The sequence below is a fragment of the Cantharellus anzutake genome (assembly GCF_015039405.1).
Source record: "Cantharellus anzutake strain C23 chromosome Unknown EI90scaffold_109, whole genome shotgun sequence".
NCBI classification, from domain to species: domain Eukaryota; kingdom Fungi; phylum Basidiomycota; class Agaricomycetes; order Cantharellales; family Hydnaceae; genus Cantharellus; species Cantharellus anzutake.
In genome coordinates, this window is record NW_024067059.1 from 65,603 (window position 1) to 87,161 (window position 21,559).

At 51.4% G+C, this 21,559-nt stretch overlaps 6 protein-coding genes across 6 annotated transcripts; 1 reads left to right on the top strand and 5 right to left on the bottom strand.

Annotated features, from left to right (window-relative positions):
* Window positions 1–6,541: 6,541 nt before the first annotated feature.
* Window positions 6,542–9,012, bottom strand: EI90DRAFT_3133855 (uncharacterized protein; the record flags this gene model as incomplete). The annotated part of the gene is made up of 8 exons (XM_039064603.1): window positions 6,542–6,877; window positions 6,928–7,023; window positions 7,079–7,270; window positions 7,317–7,568; window positions 7,621–7,890; window positions 7,933–8,362; window positions 8,460–8,691; window positions 8,745–9,012. The coding sequence occupies 8 exons, from the start codon at window positions 9,010–9,012 to the stop codon at window positions 6,542–6,544; spliced, it is 2,076 nt and encodes a 691-aa protein (XP_038909463.1).
* A 1,053-nt stretch (window positions 9,013–10,065) lies between these two features.
* EI90DRAFT_2839332 (uncharacterized protein) lies at window positions 10,066–10,501 on the bottom strand (the record flags this gene model as incomplete). Its single annotated transcript, XM_039053678.1, has 2 exons — window positions 10,066–10,173; window positions 10,223–10,501. Coding segments are annotated over 2 exons (387 nt in total), but the record flags the coding sequence as incomplete, so codon positions are not given.
* Window positions 10,502–13,963: 3,462 nt separating this feature from the next.
* Window positions 13,964–14,493, bottom strand: EI90DRAFT_148177 (uncharacterized protein). Its single transcript, XM_039051831.1, has 2 exons — window positions 14,226–14,493; window positions 13,964–14,169 (listed from the first exon to the last, which is right to left on the bottom strand). Exons 1-2 carry the CDS (start codon window positions 14,405–14,407, stop codon window positions 14,052–14,054), a joined length of 300 nt encoding a protein of 99 aa, XP_038909465.1. The 5' UTR covers window positions 14,408–14,493; the 3' UTR covers window positions 13,964–14,051.
* An 86-nt stretch (window positions 14,494–14,579) lies between these two features.
* On the bottom strand, window positions 14,580–16,770 carry EI90DRAFT_2943382 (WD40-repeat-containing domain protein; the record flags this gene model as incomplete). The annotated part of the gene is made up of 3 exons (XM_039055293.1): window positions 14,580–14,735; window positions 14,804–16,366; window positions 16,468–16,770. The coding sequence occupies 3 exons, from the start codon at window positions 16,768–16,770 to the stop codon at window positions 14,580–14,582; spliced, it is 2,022 nt and encodes a 673-aa protein (XP_038909466.1).
* EI90DRAFT_147762 (kinase-like domain-containing protein) lies at window positions 16,754–17,916 on the bottom strand. The gene is made up of 4 exons (XM_039051824.1): window positions 17,602–17,916; window positions 17,471–17,539; window positions 17,195–17,416; window positions 16,754–17,141 (listed from the first exon to the last, which is right to left on the bottom strand). Exons 1-4 carry the CDS (start codon window positions 17,764–17,766, stop codon window positions 16,953–16,955), a joined length of 645 nt encoding a protein of 214 aa, XP_038909467.1. The 5' UTR covers window positions 17,767–17,916; the 3' UTR covers window positions 16,754–16,952.
* An 857-nt stretch (window positions 17,917–18,773) lies between these two features.
* EI90DRAFT_147867 (kinase-like domain-containing protein) lies at window positions 18,774–19,909 on the top strand. The gene is made up of 4 exons (XM_039051826.1): window positions 18,774–19,008; window positions 19,076–19,144; window positions 19,212–19,415; window positions 19,477–19,909. Exons 1-4 carry the CDS (start codon window positions 18,838–18,840, stop codon window positions 19,687–19,689), a joined length of 657 nt encoding a protein of 218 aa, XP_038909468.1. The 5' UTR covers window positions 18,774–18,837; the 3' UTR covers window positions 19,690–19,909.
* Window positions 19,910–21,559: the final 1,650 nt, after the last annotated feature.

Sequence of the window (21,559 nt, forward strand, 5' to 3'; positions counted from 1 at the left end):
CCGGTCACCTTCTTGGTACGTAGGGGCCGCCTCGCGGTTCCGGTCATAGTAGCGGGCCATCTCGTCTGCCGCATGCTCTAGTGCCGCCTTCGCCTCTTCCTGCATCTTCATCATCCTCGATGAGAAGGCGTCAGCGGCTTCTACCTCCGATGTGTGTGTGGGCTCTGTCCCCATCCTGGGGTGTTGGCCAGTATCGAGCTCAAAAGGGGTACAGCGAGTAGAGGAGTGGACGCGGTTGTTATAGGCGAACTCCGCTAGTGGGAGCCAGTCCGCCCAATCGTCTTGGCGGTGGTTGACAAATACCCTAAGGTAGGCTTCCACTTCTTGGTTTACTCGTTCCGTCTGCCCATCTGTTTGGGGGTGGTAGGGGGTTGAAGGGGTGAGCTTGATGCCGAGGAGGTCCGCAAGTTCTTTTGAGAAGCGTGAGACAAAGGCGCTCCCTTTGTCACTGAGGATCTCTTCCAGGAGGCCGTGGTGCTTCCAGACATGTTCGAGGAAGAGCCGCACGATTCCCGCTGAGTCTACCGTTGTCACTGTTGGGACTGCGTGGATGCGTTTGGATAGGCAATCCACTATGACCAGCACAGCATTGTAACCCTTTGACTCGGGGAGTTCTCCAATCATGTCCACTGAGATCACTTGCCAGCGGCAGGTGGGGATCTTGTTCAGGATGAGCTTCCCTACTTTACGGGAGGGGAAGGATTTGACATGGTTGCAGGTGTCGTATCTGCGTATGTACCGCCCGACATACTCCGCCATCCGTGGCCACTGTCAGAAACTGTGTTCGGGATGATCGCGGGAAGCGGAGCGGAGTACGGTGGCGTAAGTGGTTACTTAGCTAGAGAGCTACTCCGTTGCAAGGCGTCGTGGGGGTTGGGACTTCGGCTTCAACGACTTGGCCAGAGGGTTGCGCCACGCGTTCTAGGCTGTCCCATATTTCACGTAAGCGGGAAAGACCTTGCGGTGACGTTGACTTAAGTGGGGATGAAGTTGAGGGGCGAACTTAAGGTGAGGTTACTTGGGGGGAAATTCTAGTCGATATTCGAACTGAGGTACATCGACAGTAGACTACAAGTATAAATACGCAAAGGAGAACAGAGAAGGGGCCGGTCGGCCCGGCACGGGACGGGAGCAGGGTGACAAGTACTAAAAGAGCGATGAGGACCAGGGAAATGGAACAGAAGGAATGAATGGGACAGAGGATGGCAAAGTTGGGAGGCAGAATGGATAGCCCGAATCTAGGCGCCAATATGGTGGCGGATCCGAATGTCAATATACGAATAAATCAGATGTCAATAAAGGAATAACCAAGTGTCAATAAAGAAATAAACCAAATGTCAATAAGGAGCGGATCAGTGGCGAACATATCAACCGCTAGTTAGCTAAGCGAATGAATAGGAATAAAACGGTATCGGCCGAATGGCTGAGGAACCCAAGTGGTGGCGGGAGAACGAAGGAGGCGCTGCTACAGGGCCGTAGAACGGGAATCACTGTCGGCGCCGCTAAGTGATGGATAATGGCGTGAGTAACGGGCACGAGTAACGGGCGCAAGAATGACTTTGCGGGGGCGTGACAGCCACCAGTAGTCGCAGGAGACGAGTTCCAGGGTTTTCCACCGCCCTGGGTGCCCCGTCGCCCACACGTCGTGGTGGAACCGCACCAAGTCATGGCGGAGTTGCGGATCTTTCGGCACGTATACCTTTCCTCTGTACAGAACCAGCTCTCCTTGCCTCTCCCACTCATCTGACCTCAGCGTGCCTTCCCCAAGTTCTCACATCGCCTTCACCACCTTCTCATCTAGGTCTTTTGCCCTGCTGATCCTCTCAAGGATAGTCATCTCTTTGCCTTCCACTAAGACCGCCTCCGCCACGCAGGCCTCGAACCAGGCGGGTTGGAGGAGAGTCAGCCCTTCATTGTCGTCTTTACCTTTTGGGTGGTCAGCACGGCGTGAGAGCACGTCGGGTTTTCCCATGAGTTTCCCGGGGTGGTGGATGAGGGTGAAGTGGAACTGGGAGAAGAAGAGTGACCACCGTGCTTGGCACCGATTCAGCCGTTGCGCAGTGTGGAAATACCCTAGGTTGCAGTGGTCGGTGTAGACATCCACTTTCTCCTCTGCTCCTTGTAGGAAGTGCCACCATTCCTCGAGGGCGCGCACTATTGTGAGCATTTCCTTGTCATACACTTCATAGTTGCGCTCTACATCTGTGAAACTCTTGGACATGAAAGCTACAGGGTGGAACTCCCCGTCTGTTTGGAGCTGGGATAGGACCGCACCAGTTGCAAAGTTAGAGGTGTCGCACTCAAGCTTGAAGCAGCCTGTATCAGTGGGGAAGGCGAGGACCGGGGCGGAGGTGACAGCGTCTTTAAGGGTGCGGAAAGCATGGTCCTTGTCTGGTCCCCAGGCCCACGCTTTGGTTTTGTGGGTCAGCATGTGGAGGGGGCGGGCTGTCTCAGAGAAGTCCTTGATAAACCGGCAATAGAAGTTGACGAATCCCAGGAAGGATTGTACTTCTTTGACCTTGGTCAGGGTTGGCCAGTCAAGAACTCTGCGGACTTTCACGGGATCCATCGCGACGTTTCCCTCGGAGATGATAAGGCCGAGATACTTGATCTGCTTCTGCTCAAACTTACACTTCTCCGGCTTTAAGAAGAGTCTCCGCTTCCACAGCGTCTCTAGGACCTCTCGGACGACCCTCCGGTGCTCCTCTAGGGTGGCTGTGAAGATCAAGATGTCATCCATGTAGCAGATGACGACCTCTCGATCGATGAAGTCTCGGAGGATGTCGTTCATCATTGTCTGAAATGTCGCTGGGGAGTTACACAGGCCGAAGAACATGATGGTGGGCTCGAACAATCCCCTGTTGGTCGAAAACGCCGCTTTCCACTCATCGCCGTCCTTGATGCGGACATTGTTAAATCCCCAGCACAGATCTAGCGCCGAGAAGTATTTGGCATTTCGGAGGTGCGTGAGGACGTCCGAAATGAGTGGGAGGGGGTATGAGTTTTTGACCATGATCTCGTTGAGCTTTCAGTAATCTTGGACTAGGCGCAACGACCCGTCCTTCTTCTTGACGAAGAAGACCGGCGCTCTCATCGGGGATTTGGACGCCCGTATGTGCCCATTCTGCAGGTTCTCATGCAGGAACTCGTCTAGTTCCTTCTGCTCTGGCCGTGACAGGGGGAAGGTCCTTCCTCTTGGGAGCTTGGCATCCGGCACTAGGTCTATTGCATGGTCCCAGGGCTTCCGCAGAGGTAGCTGGTCGAAGGCCTCTTTAGAGAATACGTCTCTGAAGTCCTGGTACTGTTGTGGGACTAGCGCTTCGAACGGTGCCGGGTCCGCTCCTGGCTCGCGTGCCTCCTGGGCCATCCACTGGGATGGCATCGTGGTTGCTCTTAGCTCGTGTCCCCACCCCGGAGGGATGATAGCGGTGTAAATCCCATCCCCAGGTTCCACCACAGGGTCTGGGTCAGCCCGTCCTCGCACCGACTGGCAGGAAGACGGGCACCAGGACATACTGACCTTTTGCCGTGTCCAGTCTACCTCTGGGTTGTGGTGCAGCAACCACGAGTGTCCTATGATGAGGGACTGCTGCCCAAGGTTCGCGACGGCAAAGCGGGCCCACTCTGTGTGCCGCCTGAATGTCAAGAGGGCCTCCAGTTCCTCAGTTATGGCTCCGTTCTCGTTTGGGGTTCCGTCAACATTGCGAACGGGGATGGGCTGGGGGAGCAGGGTCGTCTCGAGCTTATGCTTCCTAATGAACTCAGGGCTTACAAAGTTCCCAGTGGCTCCCGAGTCTAGGAGCGCTGACATGGAGACGGTGGCAAGGGAGGTTAGGGTGGTCAGCTTTACAGCCATGTTGAGGGATCTGGGGGTTGCTTGGACAGCACATAGATGGCGGGTGGCGGGACCGCTACCTTCGGCGCTGTACTTGGGGCTTCTTTGCCCTTACTACTTGAGGACGCGATTTTCCTCTTTTTCTTGGCAATGACTCGGTGGAATTTGGACGTTGGCACTGGCTTAGGTGCCTCACAGTATCTACACGAGCTACTACTATCGCCTACAGGCGGCCGGGGTGCATCCCTCACCGGTCGCCTTCCTGAAAATCCTCTTGGGGCTCTGTCTCTTGCCCGTCTCCTCCATCCGCTTCTGGTTCATCTACCAACTGCCTTCTCAGCCCTTCCATGAGTGCCCTAAGGTCCTCTGGGTGCATTCGCCTGGCTCGGCGGATTTTCGGTTGCGGGCAGTCTCGTGCGACGTGCCCTGGTGCGTTGCAGTTATAGCACAGCCCGTTCCATCTTTGGTCTATCCTCAAGCGGTCGAGGTCCATGGGCTGCGGTCCCCCTCCCGCTGCAGGGCGCACTGCGGGAGGTGGCGGTGTGGCAGTGGCTGAGGGGCGTAGGGGTGGGGGAGCTGGGCGCGCTTGCACGAAGGTAGTAGGGAGCAGGGATCTCGTGGGTGGGAGTTGGGGTCTGACTGGGGGCAAGTGGGGTTGCATTGCCTGGAAGCGCCGCCACTGGTTGTCGAGGAGGGTGGCTTCACGTTTCCACTCGGCCCAGGTAGTCGGCATGGGGCGGAGGCGGTAGATGCTCTCTCGGAGCCGGGAGTTGATCGCTTGCTCGAAGCGGTCTACTAGCCCTACATCTCCTAGCCACGAGGCGGGGCCAAGGATCTCGAACTCTTGGATGACCTTGTCCACAGAGTCGGTGCCTTGTCGCAAGGTGGCCAGCTTCTGCCTGGCCGTGGCTTCGCGGTTTGGGTCTTGAAACATGGCGTCGAGCTCCGTGTTGAACTCGTCCATGGTAAGCCTGGGGGAGCCTGTCGTCAGCAGCGTGATGGTACGCTGCATCGCCCATGCTCCCGCAGTCCCTCCCTTCATGTAAGACAGGACAAAGAGGATCTGGGAGAGGGCATCGGGGAACTCCGCTGCCCGAACATGGAAGTAAATGCCGCATTCAGCCTTGAAGCGGTCAAGGTCTTCGGTTGCTCCAGAGAAGGGGGTAGGAGGGGCAACTTTGGGCGGTTTGGGTCTGGGGGCGGGTGTGGACGCCGGTGTGGGCGCTGGCGCCGGTGTGGGCGCAGCTGGGGGTTGGCTCTGGAGTTGGCTCTCTACGATGGCCTGGAGCTCCTGGAATCGGGACAGCAGCTCGTCATACTGCTCTTCGGTCACCATAGCGGGGGAGATGGGGGAGGCAGGGGAAATGAGGTTAAAGCCTTCTTCTGCTGTCAGGGACAGCTCCGAAAGCGGTGAGGTCCCGGTGCGAGGGACTCGATGGGACAGGTGTCGGCTATGCGTAGCGGAGGTCCCGTCACAGGGTGAGCGTCCCCAACCACTTAGGCTGAAGTGGGAAGTTGAGTTATCATTAAAAGGGGAAAGCTATGGTACTTACCTGAAGTGGGAAGTTGAGAAGAAGGCTGCTTCTTCTGTTCCCACCCCAGGCGCTATTATATACAGGCGGTCAGGGTCACGTGGGAGAAGCCACATCATCTCCGCACACAGCCGCGCCCCCCGGGTGTCTCTGCGGGAGATCCCGGAGGTGGCCGCTCAGTAGGCAGGAGTGTGTGCGCGGCACGTGCGGCAATCAGGGGAGCAGGGTTAGGTACATAGTGGTACATGGAGAAAAGGGAAATCGACCATAGAATAGAAATAGAGAGAAAAGGGGAAAGTGAGAAAGGAGGGACGGGGGGTGATAGCGGGGAAAGCGGGGTAGGGCAGTACGGCGCAGGGTCAGGTGGGTGTGCCCTGACAAAGATGTAAGTTAGCATAATGAACATAAGAGAGAAGTTAAGCCGAAATGTATGGGAGACGCGGGGAGATCGCTGCAACGGGGTTTATGAAGTAGGAAGTTCACCCATTACACGCTTGGTGATGCGAAATGGTCCAGCTAGAGGTTACAGGCTTATATGACGGATGTCACTGCACCTCATGCAGACGTCGAACACCCCAGCTCACTGTTCATGAAACCAGATGGCACACCATTCGAAATTTTGAGCGTTTTGCAGTGAGGATGGTTATGAAGTGTGGTTTCGGGCCGATCTGGATTTTGAGCATGTGGACTGCTCAAAAGCTCCGGAAGGGACGATGTCCTACAGGTGTACACATGTCCATTTCATGCAGTGTTGCAGGAACGAGAGCAGCAAGAAGTCCCCCAATACAGGCAACCTTCTGAATAACTTCACTTAAACGAGCATAGTACCATGTAGCACCACCAAATTTATACTCGCCTACCACTTCCTGCAGTTCAAGTCACCAAAAGACGATTCAGATGGATTGTCTTCCACTTTGCCTGCCTCGATGTGCTTGTGGAGTACTGGAATGTATGTCCGCTTAATTGGGAATGCAAGCTGTTTTCGTACCGATTACAACTGACAGTTCTTCAAAATGACGGAACATAAGCTAAGGAGGTTAAGAGTGCCTCCTGGCGTCCCATGTCATCGTTTCCAGGTTGCTGCTACCTGGCATCGGCCTAGAATGCTTGACTCTTGACTGGTGCATCAAGTATCTTATTAGGAGAGGCTCAACACCGGCATACATAAACTCTGCTAGTCAGTTAAATCTATTTTTTCCTGTTCATTATCTAACACTAAAGGAACGTCCGTATGATCAATTCCAAGCTGGGCATAATCAACAGGAAAGTTTGCGGCCACTTTAGCGGCTCGGCACCGCAGTTCACAAATAAGGTCAGGATTTAGGGTTCTCCAGGTAGGCTGCCAGCTCGGTGTTAACAGAGGAATAGAAAGGATTTGGTGTTTCACCCTATCCCGAAAATCATCGATGTTCGTGTCTTTCGGTGCAGCATCGAGCCCGATGTGTATAGCTTGAATGTCAGCCATGGTCCAAACCCCACAATCATACCCGTTCCATTGGCACTGTTCCATCTAGGACTTGTAATGTATATGATGTTCATACAGCAAGATGGCACACCTACAGTGATTACTCTGGTGGACCAATTGGACCAGTTGTATCCATGCTCATCATCAGGGTGAATGAACAACCAGATGGCATTAACTAGGCCTCGAAGTATCTGAAGAAAGCGGTAACATTAAGACTGGAATGTAGGCTAGAATTAGGAAACGCACTGTAAACACCCACTGTGGACCGTGGCGATTGATATGGGCGCTTTGTTGTAGAGGTATGCTGTCAAGATAGCACAGCTCTCGTTGTTCGAAGTTGACAACACCGAGCAGCCAGTGACCATGCCTCCTTGAGTAACACGGAATCGTCCAACTGGTTGCATCGAAAAGATCGGTTCGGACTTTCTTTGTCGCTCGCTAAAATATTGGTCAGTACAGATTCCATCGGTGTATTCCCACATACATCCAACAGGTGAACTGCCATACAATGTCTCATTCCTTCACACTGGGTAGGAAACATAATCACACAGGGATGAGTGGTCTTGAGTATGTCCCACAGCTTTTCGTCTGTAAGGTCTTTCAGCATCTCAACATAGGCATCGATTATTGCTCCATGTATCAGCCACCAGCGATTGACTGTTGGTAGTGCATCAGGGAAGATCGCAATATGTTTGTAATATCTTGCTTTGTCTCTGGTCTTGCTGTCGTTCACTATCTAATGAGACATCAGTGGCGTCAGTCACAGGGGAACTTGGAAACATTCTTACTTTTTCAGTCTCTTGAGGTAAATGCAACTCCGTTATTTCCTTCCAGATTTTTGTTGGCTTTTGTTGTTGGGTAGACTGGGTGGGTGAGTGGATGGCATCGAAGATTGTTCTAATTGGAGGAAGGCTTTGGGGACGAGGGTTCTCATTCCAGAACCTCTCCTCAATATCCTCGTCACAGCTGGGACTATCCACATCTCCGAACCCACTAGGAGGGACCAAGTCGGTAAGAGGCTCAGCATGTGTTTCGACATTGTCTGTGGGGTCCATTGTCTCATCTGGTCATGTCTCAGGTTCGCTATCTGGAAGGTTTACCGGCATCTCAGGGCCGAGAGTATCGCCTGGGCCACTGCCACTGTCGGTAGACAGGTAGGGCTCAACATGCTCATCGTCATCAGCTACACCCAGCTCTGGGCTCATCCTGATAAGTCCATCAAGTGCGCTTAGCTCATTTCTAACTTGAGAATCATCTTCGGGGTCTATGCCGTTGGTTCCTGAGGCCAGAGTGGCAGAACCGGGGGGGGGAAGGTGGAAAGAAGAATACTCCACGGTACTCAGTGCAGCTTGGGAGTCTGTCAGGGCACACACCCTGACTAGCCCGGACCCGGACCCGTGTCCGGACCCGCTTCCACCCACCGCGCTTCCCGCATGCGCGCACGCTCCGCGCGCCGCATGCTCCGGGCCCGGTTCTACTCCTTCATGTGACTTCCGGGTATCCCCGGAAGTTTTGCTGATATTGTGGCCACTGTGGGAAGATGAGAAGTTAGCTTCCTTCTCATCTTCTTACCCACAGTAGGCAAGTGTATATACTTGCCCTTCTTTTATACCATCTTCTTACCCACAGTAGGATTGTGCCCTGGATAGGGCTGGCCAGACCCGAGGCTGTGGGCCATAGGGGAGGGTCATGGGGACCCGGGAGTCGTCCCCTGACAGAGTCTGGACGTTCTAGGTTTGCTAGCAGATAGTGCAGTGATGCATGCCATAGATTGACATGAGGAAACGATCTGTTCACGATCGTATCACGGCATTTGAGTAATGACTTTAGGCGGAGTTGCCATTGATATTTAAACAGGGCTGGGATCAAGGACAAATCAGCACATTGGTAATGTGGAATTTGTAGGACATACAATGAATATCGTCCATGATCCGAATCAACAAGTCTACCGATTGGACAATCCAGGTGCGCGCATTAAGTTCCTCTCGAGCAAGCCTAAGCTTTTCCTCCTCAATATGAGCGAGCGATAGCACCGCTACTATGCCATGGCGAACCTGTTGGTCGATGATAAAAGCTGGTGGTTTCTCATCCAAGTTCCAGTTGGAATCCCACAGGCTCTCCCACATCTTTGTCCACTGTTCATCACTGGGATCCATGTTAAGCAGCTCCTTGACATTCATTTTGGCGTGTTTTAAAGAGTCCGGGAGCCAGGATGGCCTAACAGAACACTCAAGGCAGTCGACAAGCTTGTTATATTGCACAACATGGGTGGAAATAATACAGGCACGGTCATTTGCGCTATTGAACACTGAGACCATTTTCAAATATCCTCAAAGTACCGGATGAATTTTCGAGCACATCAGAATTCGCCTCAAATGGGGTATGCTTACCGACTTTTGTAACCAGCCATCCTCCACGCCGTTGTGAGCTCTGAATAGGGTTAATCTCGTCCTGGTACTTGGCTAAGCGGATAAGGATGGCATGTTTGCAGAATCAGGCCAGAATGTACTTCTCCATGTAGTCCCTTTCTGTGCTAGACGGATTTTGCGGAAGTTTCAAATCGGACAGGCCAATTTGAGCTGTCAGATCGCGTAGGCATTCTTGAGATTTATCATGCAACGATCATACACGCTGAGCAGCTTGGAAATGCTCCGTGAGGTCGATAGGACTATGGGACAGTGTTCGTGCCAAGCTGATTCGGTCCAGCTCCTTCTTTACGGCGTCCAATGCATCCGAATGTGCCTGGGCTGATCGTTCAGCTTCCAAAAGTTTGGCGAACTTTTTCATTCCGGCTTGATCATTGTCTAGGGCATAACAGCATAAGTCAATGCCGAACATGAGATCGGGAATGGGCATACAGGCTCGAACAGAGAGCTGCAAAGACTTTTGCTCTTCCCACTGGGATTGAAGGAAAGGAGTTGTGAATCCCCTCTTACTCTTCAAATCTTGCAGGAGGTTGGTTAGAAGCGCCTCCTCATGAACAATGGCGGCCAATTTGGACCTAGCCAATGAAGCAAAGCGGTCTCGGCCACGGCATGCGATCATCTTGATTTTGTTGTCGATAGTTGTGATTCGTTTTGCCGGCTATAGTTTTGGGACAACATTGCATAAGAGAGGGTTGTCAACCGAACAGTGTTGGGACTCACACTCATTATGCATTCAGGCGCAATTGTATCAACAATCAAGGACCATAATCGCTCATTTCCTTCCCTGTTTGACTTTCCGAACCCATTTCATTTCCAGGGGTGAAATGTGATTTGACAACAGAATTGATGTGCGTAGGCATGGAAGACTGAAATGGCGATGCTCAATCTAGGAGCGATTTCGGGGATAAGATTGTACTTTGTTCAAATATCAGAGGTTGTAGTTGCAGACCATGCGAGGCCATACCTTGGCAATCGATCGATCAAGAACACACCCAACATCATACATTAATCCAATAGTGGCATTTGAGGGTAGTTGGCGGCTAAGTGCAAGGAGCATGGCAATCGAAAAGTGCTGCTGTTCACCCAGAGTGCATACATCGCAGAGGAAAAGGGGGATGTCATGACGGCATATGGTTGCCATCAGGCCCTTCGAACGGAAGGTATCCGTTTTTGAGGCTGACTGCTTTCCACATTTTGTGGCTCTGTGTGATTCTTCGCATTCATCAATAGCACCATCTGGTACAAGGGATGAGGGACGAGATACTTCCGAACAGCCTCTAGATGCAGCTCGTGCATCAGAGATATGGCGGGCAGCTTCCTCGATTTCGGCATCGGTGAGGAATGTGCAAGTTTCATTCCAGGGAAGAATCATCTCTCCTCCAACGAACATGTATTGCTTATGTTGCATATTACCATCCATGGCGATGATGACATCAGGATATCTAGGGAATCGCTTAGTATACCTGTTCCCGAAGCATATGTATGAGAGGACTAACTTGTTGGCTGAATTGCCCCACATCGAGCCTCCAAAACATTGCGGGCATCTCGTGCGGAGGTATGGACTTGCGCTGCTGTCGGATGGGTTGCGAATCAGCTTTGTTTGCTCATGGACCATCGATGGAAGGTCCGGTGACGTCCCTATGGAGGTTGGGATGCCGTGGTTAACGGTCATCACGCCATGGGATGCAGTGACCGATGGATCGCCGTTGTGGGCAGGAGCAACATGGGTAAACGCAGCGGACTCGACTGGCGCGGAACAACATAGCGGTGCATCGGGTGCCGCAGGGGATGTGGGTAGGAGAAACTCTCTCTCCGTTTCAACCTCTACCGAGTCATGTAGGGCTTGAAACCATGTTATCGCCTCGCTAAACGACTGCAGAAAGGGGTCCTATATGCGTGCCGGATCATGAAGGTGCCAATTCCCGACATGCAACAAATAGATCTTACGTTGTGGGTGAATTCGTAACCGTTCTCTCGTAACATGGCAAACAAAGCGGCATGAAAGGAGGCAATCGGGGTGTACAAGTCCACATGCAAAGCTGAATACAGCAAAAGGACGTTGAAATGAAAGGCAACTTGGGGCGTTACAGGTGACCCTGGAAAGTAGCCAGACTGGATGATGCTAAGCGGGAGAGTATTGGACGGACATTTGCAATATTCGAACGTCCACCGTGTGGCACCTGGCTCGGGGTCATTGGGACACTGCTAAGGGAGGTCAGAACGCAAACGTACCTGAGAATGTGATCGTCATGAGTGAATGAAACTGGAAAGATGTATTGCAGTGGGAGCACAGCGATGCTGCTGGTGTTTGCAGTTTTCCGTTTCTATCATACGATGTCTCGCTGGGGGCGGCAAGGGGCACGCATCCTGCCTTCTTCGCCTCTAGACCTAGATAGATTTCCACCGCTTTGTGTATTACATTGTGGCACCAATGGAGCCATGCAACTTGCTTTTGTGGATTTCGTAATGCTCTCTTGGCCCGCTTTCGGGAAGCTGACCGCAACAGTGTAGGGGACAGAGCAGTGTCTGGGCCCGAAGGAGTGGGCTCTGCGATATTTTCCAGCCAACCCTGAGGGGATGCTTCCCATATTGGTGATTCCTTTTTTAGAGCTGGCGTTGAAGGGGGAGTCAAAACATTGCTGGCATCCATTGACATTGCATTTCCTACGTGATTGTGGCGATTTGGCACCTGCCACCAATGCGTAGGCTCAATGCCAGGCCCCCAGCGTTGCATCATCACGGTGCTGCTGGCGTTTGCTATCTCAACACGTTGTGACACCTGGGAAATAGGGACTTCAGCGGCTGGGACGTGCTTATGTCCTTTCTTTTTGGACGTTGAGGGTTCGGATTCAGGTGCGGATTGGGGGCCAAGGAAATCGGCATATTTTTTAGGTCTTTTTAAATTATATGGCTGATATTTTTTCACAGGCAAAGTAGTAAGGGGTGGAATTACAGGCTTATGCCTCGGCATGGGAGTAGCTGCTAAAGAAACTAATGGGTTCGGGTCAAAGGAGCAGAACAGGATAGGTCTCCCCCAACAAGTGTGGGTATATCGGCCGAGTTACGCCGGTAGCCAACCTGTAAGAGAGACATGCACTCAGCTGCATATTCATGTGTGTAGCTGTAGTACATACCAATAGGAACGGACACCAAACAGGGCGATTTGCGGCGAAGAAGGGTGATTACTGGTGCTCGCTCGGCGCTGAGGAATATATGTATAGCACGGGCACTGGTCTTATAAAGGTCTTTGGGTATTGGATATTCAGCGGCAGGCAGTGGCGAGGGCACACATCGGGTTGAAGTCCCAGCCCAACTGTGCCGTTTCTGACATCGCTTTAGCGCCAATTGAGGGGTGCATGGTTGCTGGACAGCGGATATGAATACGGTCCCACTGATACGGATTGGACAAGAGGATAGTGCGCGATACGAGAGTGTAGAGGATCGTGGCGAACACCCAACAATTCTGAGATCTTTTGATGACAAAAGACAATGCACACAGCGTTTGTCGCCGTTTTAGGGATGTATGAGCGCAGATGGCGAGATCTGAGGGTCAGTGCGCAAGCAAGCAGGGAGGGGAATCGCGTGTCAGTGCGTAATGCAATACACCATTTGGGTAAGATGTTCTGATGGGGGCCTAGGAAGGTGTGTGTATGATACGACTGGACAGTGGACAGCGAATATGAATACGGTCCCACTGATACGGATTGGACAAGGGGATAGCGCGTAATACGAGGGTGTAGAGGATCGTGGCGAACACCCAACAGTTCTGCTCGCTGAGATCTTTTGCACCCGTTCGATAACAAAAGACGACACACAGAGCGTTTTAGGGTGTATAAGCACAAACAGCGAGATCTGAGGGTCGGTGTGCAAGCAAGCAGGGAGGGGAATTGCGTGTCGGTGCGACCGTTTGGGTAAAAGATTTTGATGGGGGCCTAGGAAGGTGTATAGCTGTCGATGTATGGCACGAAATCGGAGCGGGGGATCGGTTTTTGCGGCGGGTGGCCCAGACGAACCAAACAACCGTGAGTACCAGCGGTGCTAGGTGCAACCTCCGGCCCTCTGCAGGTGTCTCCACGGACAAGCCCCAAATCCTCGCGCAGAATATACAGAACGGCCTGGAGAAACCGTTACTCTATGTAGACGGTGTACTCAGAGGGCTGGGTTGATTGGGGGGATCCCTGTTGTTAACCGTGGTGCACTAGCAACGCGCTAAGCACCTCCAGTGGATTTCAGTTAAATACAAAGAGTGGTCCTTTTTAATGATATCTATAACGAGATTGGAGGTGAACGTAGTGCGTTCTGTTAGGTGCAGGGCTGGGAATGATGCCAATGACGGATTTCGAGCTTACCGAATATGCCACTTATGGCAATAAATAGGAAGTAGGACACCCAAGGAGTAGAGGACGGGTCTGTAGTGCAACGTACGGTTATCCTGATGTTGAGGACGTCGATCGACGCGCCTTACCTACAACGACGTTCACGGTTTGTGAATGAAACGGCTGGCCCGGCTTTGGCCGAGAGCCCGTTTCGGGGACATGCATACCCCACGATTGAATTGGTTCTCACGGGGATGAAGGTGGTCAAACGGGTCAATATTTAGTGGGTCCACATATATATCTCGCAACTACCAATGGATGTGGTAATCATTTCGGATACTCTCGTAAGGGCGTTTTCCAAGGAAATAGGCGAGATCCCAATTACCAGTCGGTACATAGAAAGCGCGGAATACCTGTGACGATGTACACCCGAAGGAAGAACCCCGGGCTGCGCCAGAACTTCTGGAGGGGTGTATCTTAAGGGCGCATAGTGTGCGTCTTCCATCTTAAGGTTGACGAAATCATTGGTGAGGATTCCCCGCCGATTCGAGGAACGGGTTGCCTGTCACCGACATTGTAGTCGACGTGGACGTTGCTCTGAGAGATTCTTTACCATGCGTTTTTGCAATGAGCTGGTCAGATCATACGAACCGGATTAAGATTACCATGAACGATCTCGTTAGAATGCAGATATGAAAGCCCTCGACACACTCCAAGAACCTAAAGAAGGAGCTTAGGATGGCCAGTACATGCTGAAGGCACCGATGGCAGATCCCACCAACTAAACCTCGGAGTGAGCAACTGGGAAGGAGTCCCACCTGCCTACCACCCATCCCTCCATCAAAATTATGTTACGACTTCCCAAAGATCAGGCCAGATCAGGATGTATGGTATCACAATGCTTAGGAGGGGGGATTGGCGCTAGCAAAATTATTCCATGGGGAAACGGGGGGGGATGGAAAGGACCAAATTCAAGCCAGGGTTATAGCACCTAGCTATTGCCAGTCAGGAACCTTCAGCTTCGGGGGCGAAACACCAGATTCTGATGTCTCCATCATCGCTACCAGAAAAGATTTTATCATCGGTGAGTTTAAGACACGTTACAGCAGCTTGATGCCCAACAAGAGTATGCTTGCATAGCGCCTCTTTGCGATCCCAGATCTATTGTATCGTCAGAGAGGATATTCGCGTTAGTTCTGAATGGTATCGAATAAGCATTTGAAACCCACTTTGATTGTTCGATCATGACTAGCCGATACTAGATGTCTCCTATCTACATCAACAGCCCACAAGCCCTCGGTATGCCCAAAATATGTTTTCAGGCAGGTTGCGGACTCTATGTCCCACATCTTCATCGTGTTGTCCAAGCTTCCCGACATCAGAACAGCATAGGGGCCACGTTTCCGTGGGGAAATGTGTTCCCCGACAGTAGTGGAGGTAGGGGATGCAGATCCCCCCTCGTTCAGATGCGCTGCGGCCCTTTCCTCCCAATGAGTAACAGGGCGGGTAACGGGAGGGCCAAGATGAAGACTGCTAATCGATCCGCTCTCGGACCCACCGTCGTCGTCAACATATGCGAGTTTGATACATTGCACTTGCGCCATATGACCGGTAAATTCCCTAATGCATTCCCCCGTCGACAGGTCCCATAAGCGGATGGTTCTATCATCCGAAGCACTAAAAAGCAATTTCTTCGAATCGATATCGGGCACATCGCACTGATCGCCAGGGGTTGGAGCAGATTTCCCATCCCAAAGCACAACGGCATTAATCCAGTCCCGATGTCCATGAAAGGTATGGGACCCTTCGGTTCGGAAATCCCAAATTCTCACTGTAGCATTAACACTCCCGCTCACAAGCACATCATTATCGAAAGTCAGGCAGGTAACCCCCTCCCCATGCCCTTCAAGGGTGCGTATGCATTCTCCGGTTCGCCAGTTCCAGATTTTCAGCGTCTTATCCATGGATCCGGTGATGAGTTTCACTTCGTCAAACTGTAACGCGCGAATCGCCCTTTGATGACCACGAAGACATCCGATCTCTCGACCCGTCTCTACATCCCATATGCGAACAGTCCGATCGAACGATCCCGTCATCAGGATTGGGAAATTTGGATGGTTGAGCGTTTCGCTGTACTGCAGACACATAACGCCATTCGTGTGCCCCTTTAGGGTCCACGCGAAGTGACGCCAAACTTTTTCCCGCTCGCTATACACCTCCTTCCAGGGTCTTTTCGGAGTGTCTTGGATAGCGGAGATGCACGCTGCTGGGCTCGATTGTGGCGCGAGATCTGGAGACTCAGATAGTTTGCATCGTTTGGTTGAAGGCGAACCATCTGACGCCGGCCCATCTCCACCACAAGACTGACACTTTTCGAACCCGGGAGAGGGCGAACTTGAGGCTTGTATTTTCCACGACTTGAGTCGCTTTCTCTCGAGCAAAGGTAGTCCCCAACCGCACCGTTTGCAGGTCTGTTGTTCGCACATGTTTCTCCACAAAATGTCGTCATACGCAATAGATTTCCAGAGTTTCGACACCCGGGCAGCGCGTGTGAGTGAAGTGGCGTCAAGATACTTCAGCACTTGTAAAGAGACCTCTCGTGGAAAAGCGAGAAATGGGTCGATACAAAGTAATTGCGGAACTTGTTCGTTAAGAAGAGAGAGTTGACTTGAGCAACATATGGTGAGTAACCCCTGTAGGATGATCTCCCGGTGTGCGTGGGTCAAAGAACTGAACATGGACCATAAGGTACTGACGGTTTCCCGCTCCGAGACAGGCAGGGCATCAAGAAACTGTCCGTTAAGCAGCAAGGCGGTTGCAAAATTTTCCATAAGCAAGGCATTCCAGTGAGCACTTAACCCCCCACTCGATTCAAGAATCAACAAACCCTCACCTTTTGAAGCTTCAGATTCACCCCTTCGCCACCCATTCCTTTGTGCCTAACACAAAGCTGGCGTGGAGGTGGTCGATTGAAAAGCCCAGAAGCAATACTAGTAGCCGCCGTAGTGGAATGAGTATTGTCACCATGAGGTCGGTTTTCGCCATGAAGAGGTGAGTTGTCCCGTTTGCTACTGCTTGCTTCCTCCGGCTGAGGGACAAGCGAGCGTGGCCCGAACCTACCTGGTCGGGCAGCATGAGGGAGATTAGAGGGAAAGGGCAGTGTATTACAGGAAAGCTGTTGTTGAATGTCTTCCATGTGGCCAGGGAACGCGCCTGCAACCGTATAGTCATCTCCAGTTCTATCTCCAATTTGGAATCTATCCGTCAGATTGCGTTCATTCACTTCGAGAGGCTGGGGTTCGTATTCTGGAGGAGCGACGACCAATCTAGTACCGAATTCCAGGTTCACTCTAAACGATGAAGGAAGGGGCCTACGGCTTACTCTAAACGTTTGGCGATGTCACTGGAGGTGGTACGTCGAGAAGGGTCATGCACGAGGCAACTCCGAAGTACCTCATAGAAAGAATCCACAGAGTCCCACGCATAGGGGTCCACATGTCTCGCGACTACCGATGGAATGTGGTAATCATTTCGGATACTCTCGTAAGGGCGTTTTCCAAGGAGCATCTGAAATAGGTGAAATCCCAATTGCCAGTCGGTACATAGAAAGCATGCAATACCTGTGACGATGTACATCCGAAAGACCAAATGTCACCTTCCTGGCTGCACAGAACTCCCGGCTGCGCCAGGACTTCTGGGGGGGTGTATCTTAAGGGCGCATAGTGTGTGTCTTCCATTTTAAGGTTGGCGAGATCATTGGTGACGACGTAAGAGGATTCAAACCCGCTAATTCGAGGAACGGGTTGCCTGTCACCGGCATTGTGGTCGACATGGACGTTGCTCTGAGAGATTCTTTACCGTGCGGTTTTGCAATGAGCTAGTCAGATCGTACGAACCGGATTGAGATTACCATGAACGATTTTGTTAGAATGAAGATATGAAAGCCCTCGACAAACTCCAAGAACCTAAAGAAGGGCGAGCTTAGGATGGCCGGGCACATGCGGAGGGCACCGATGACAAAACCCACCAAGTTCCGACGATCTGCATCTGAATTGGCGTTGAGATAAGCCATGACTCTCCCTCCTTCACAACCCGCATGGACAGCTTTCGCGCGAAGCCAAGATTCATCTTCGAGCTTCACCATCCATCCTTGAAATCGAGCAATGTTGGGGTGATGTAAACCGCGAAGCATTTCTAATTGATGCCCAACGCGCTATTACAAAAGAAGATTCAGCTGGCTCACCGATGCCAACGACTTAACCGCAAACCTGAAAAAAGCGCTCCTCCGCCTCCTTCGAGTCCTCCTTAAAGAGATCGACCTCGTGCAAGACTTCGATGAGAACGTCGTTCTGGTCCAGCGCTTCCCCCTAAACGTGACACAAGACTCTGAGGGAAACTCGACCGAAGTGACCACATTATTCTTACCCCATGGATGGTCGGGTCTAGCTCACTCCTGGGAATGAACTCGATCGTGCCTTGCAGATTGTGTGGGTCAGCAGTAGAGTCGCGTACCATAGTCAATCTGGATATCATGTCCGACATCTTTGCCGGCATACAATGTGGAGGAATGGCACAAGAGCGAGATGTAGTCTGGAAGAAAGTAGTATATTTCGGAGCAGCCCTTATGTGAGCTACAATTCGTTGGCGTTGGATCCGAAATATGCATTTGAAACTTATTTGGGAGGTCAAGACCAACTATGACGGAGGACACGTTCATGATATTTCAGATTCGGGCACTTGGGGCCATTTGGTAAGAGTCTCGTTATACAGACCCACATGCATTATGTATTGAACTGAATCGAGCTCTATTGACCTGTGACCTCTGGCCTTACAAGATAAGAATATTCTATTCCCCCACACACGGCACAGCACTATCCCCTTCACCTCACGCAGAGTGTGGAAGCCATGTCCCTCAGCAACCAAGCGGAATCCTCACGACAAGCTGTCATCCAGAGGCTGGAGCAAGTTGACTCTCGGAACCTTGACGGAAAAATCAAAAATATTCGGTGGACCCAAAAATGGGGAGGGTTTGGAGTAATATTCAGGGGTTTGTACAACGGAGTTCGTGTCTCTTCGCGAGCGCTTCGAAATCATCGTTCATGCTTTCGTGGCTTCCCCCTATCTCTAGAGTGTGGTTTGCATCAAGGCATTCAAGAATATCGATATTGACCATGCTGACAGCGCCTTCCTTAAAGTAAGTTGGCTGGGACGTGATGGTCATTTCACTGTCATTCACTCGTAATCCAAGCGACTGGCCCGTGAAATGACAGTGTGGCGCAAGTTGACGCACGAACATGTGGTTTGGCTTCACGGTTGGATACCTTATGTCGAGAGCCCGGAAAATTTATGCCCGAGTTTGGTGTCAGACTGGTGCGACGAAGGGGATGTTACAACATTTCTAAAACGCAGTCCTCACGCTGATCGCGAGGCCCTGGTATATAAATCCTCCTTCTCAAGCACCCTGTGAATCATTACTCATTGGCGTGGGGTTGGCATTTTAGGTTTGCGGAATAGCTCATGGTCTGGAATATCTTCATTCGGAGGAAATTGTGCATGGCGATATGAAGCCCGTGAGTCGTTTTCATGTTACACGTCGGTATGATCAGCAACTTCTTATGGATACGAACTCACCGTTAGGACAATGTGGTCGTAAGTGGTGGGAGAACCCCGCAGTTGTGCGATTTTGGACTTTCGTTCATTGTATCGGACACGTCAACATACATCCATGCATCGAGTCTACTCGGAACAGCGCGATACGTAGCGCCAGAAGTGTTTGAGTCTGAGGAGCCTTTTCGAAACAAAAAAACCGACGTCTGGGCATTCGGATGTACAGCTATGGAGGTATGAACTCCAATTTTGAAAGCATGTTTGAGGCTAGCAGCCGACCGACAGTTATGCCCAGATCCTTCGCAGCGAGCCACCATATCCCACGATTAGGAACGACCTCGCCGTTTTCAAAGTTATCGGGACGATACTGCCGTTTAATCCTTCAGCAACCCAGCCTACCGAGGAGACTCTTGTCCGCTGCTTCGATCTTGATCCTGAGGGTCGAATCAATATGGGAGACGTCATAAAATGCCTGAAGCAGAATGCATCCACTCTGACAATTTCGTAGCGAACACAATCTTTCAGTCATACACTTCGATTTCCCAGCGCTGCAATTCTCAGTACCACATGAGCGAGGTCTGTTTGCTCGATCTTGCGCTGTGGGTACACGGATCAGAAGTGCGGACACACATTGTCTGGGGGGTCGATTACGTTTACACGCCGGTGAATCTCTACTCTAAGTTACAATCCAAGGCGACTACCAGGAGTGTTGCCAAAATTAGAGCGAGGTCGTCGAGGGAAGGGGATGGAAATGCATACGTCGGAGCGGCTGGCACAGTACATCATCCTGGACTGGAGGGCTCATTGTGTAATGGGAGATATCAATGTAGCACAGATATATCATCACCCTTGCTCACATGAACGAAGAGGCGTTTGATAGTAGATATTGCTGCATTTAGGAAGCACCTCATGGAAAGGTCTGTAGAGTCCCACGAATAGGGAGAAACATGTTTCGCGACTGCGGACGCAATATGTGTGGACTTGTTTGTCTTCGGTACAGTGGCTCTCTAGTGCGTTTGAAAATGCCTGAGATTCCATATACAAGTAATCAAAGCGCCACTGATCCGAGGAACGGGATGCCTGTTATCGACGTCATAATCGATGTGAGTGACGTTGCCCTAGAAAAATCTCTAACGTGGGGTTTCGTAATAACGTCATACACACCAAAGAATGCAAACTATAAGCAAAACTGAGGCACCGATGAACCCATCAAGTTCAGACAATCCGCATGTGCATTACCGCTGAAAGAGGCCGGCCGTAGTAACATCCCCTTCCCCGCGACTGGTATAATAAACTTTCGCATGATGTCAAGTTTCATCCTCCGCCATCCATGATCCTTGAGCAAAGCCACAACGCGAAGCATTTACAATAGGCCTCACCAATGCGCTGTTACGTGCCGAGGAAGATTCAGCTGACGTACTGCTTGCCCGATTGAACCACAAACCTGAACAAAGTGCTTGCACCACCGGCTCTGAGAGTTGAACTTCGCGTACGACTCTTCGCCTTAAATATGAGGGAAACAAATCGCGCATTATGCATACTCCATCACAAGGATAAATGAGGGGTTTGGGTCGCTCCCGAGATCGAACACGTCAATCCTTCTTTCTGGCTAGAGTGCCACGTAGGTCCGAGTGCATGCCATCGCTGCTAGCTCTCTCGAGTCAGCTTTGTCATCTCGGCTGGATCCTGCAACCCTGACAGTAACTTTGAAGGGTATTCTACGTAACATCCTAGGGCACGACTCCTCGTAATTATCCTGAGACATTAGAAGCAAAAAAAAATTCCAATGGAGGAGTGTTGGGGGGACTCGGACCTAAACTCTAAGCATTAATCCATTCAGCCATCAGCCATCGTGAGTTATGCATCGGTCGTATGAGATATCCTTTGCTTGCTTACCGAGGGACTAGGCTTGGTACATGAGATACCACTTGTGGAGAAAAACATCTGTATACGCCTCATGACCCATCCACTATTCACTTTGCGGAATGTATTCGTGCGTCGATTTTCGCGTAATAGTAATAAAGAAGGTTCATCGTGTTGGTTCCTATTCGACGTCTGGATACTGTGTATGGATGCGTATGTGTTTTGTGACTTTAACTGCCCCTCGTGTTCAACCAATTCAGGACGCGGCCAACGCACGGCTTTACCTTGGCGCAGTTCCGTGGATGCTCGAAAAAACTTAGTTACAAATAGGGCTCCACAGCACGCAGAGTCACACAAGGACCAAGCTATTCAGGACGCAATGAGAGAAATGGGAAGGAAGCCCAGAACTCTAAAATTAAGATAGAGAGACGTAGTGAGACGAAATGGAGAACACCTACAACATCATGAACTGGAATTCAGAAATTAGTTTCCATCTCGGATCAAGCTGAGACCAT

Excerpts from the sequence above, each read along its gene's own strand:
- EI90DRAFT_148177 (XM_039051831.1), bottom strand. The coding sequence starts at position 14,407 with ATGGGTGGTAGGCAGGTGGGACTCCTTCCCAGTTGCTCACTCCGAGGT. Across the intron at positions 14,170-14,225 it reads TTCATGGTAATCTTAATCCG|CAACGTCCACGTCGACTACA; the intron begins GTTCGTATGATC and ends AATCTCTCAGAG.
- EI90DRAFT_147762 (XM_039051824.1), bottom strand. The coding sequence starts at position 17,766 with ATGCTTCGCGGTTTACATCACCCCAACATTGCTCGATTTCAAGGATGG. Across the intron at positions 17,417-17,470 it reads TTCATGGTAATCTCAATCCG|AGCAACGTCCATGTCGACCA; the intron begins GTTCGTACGATC and ends AGAATCTCTCAG. Across the intron at positions 17,142-17,194 it reads TCGGATGTACATCGTCACAG|ATGCTCCTTGGAAAACGCCC; the intron begins GTATTGCATGCT and ends CACCTATTTCAG.
- EI90DRAFT_147867 (XM_039051826.1), top strand. The coding sequence starts at position 18,838 with ATGACAGTGTGGCGCAAGTTGACGCACGAACATGTGGTTTGGCTTCAC. Across the intron at positions 19,009-19,075 it reads ACGCTGATCGCGAGGCCCTG|GTTTGCGGAATAGCTCATGG; the intron begins GTATATAAATCC and ends TTGGCATTTTAG. Across the intron at positions 19,416-19,476 it reads TCGGATGTACAGCTATGGAG|ATCCTTCGCAGCGAGCCACC; the intron begins GTATGAACTCCA and ends AGTTATGCCCAG.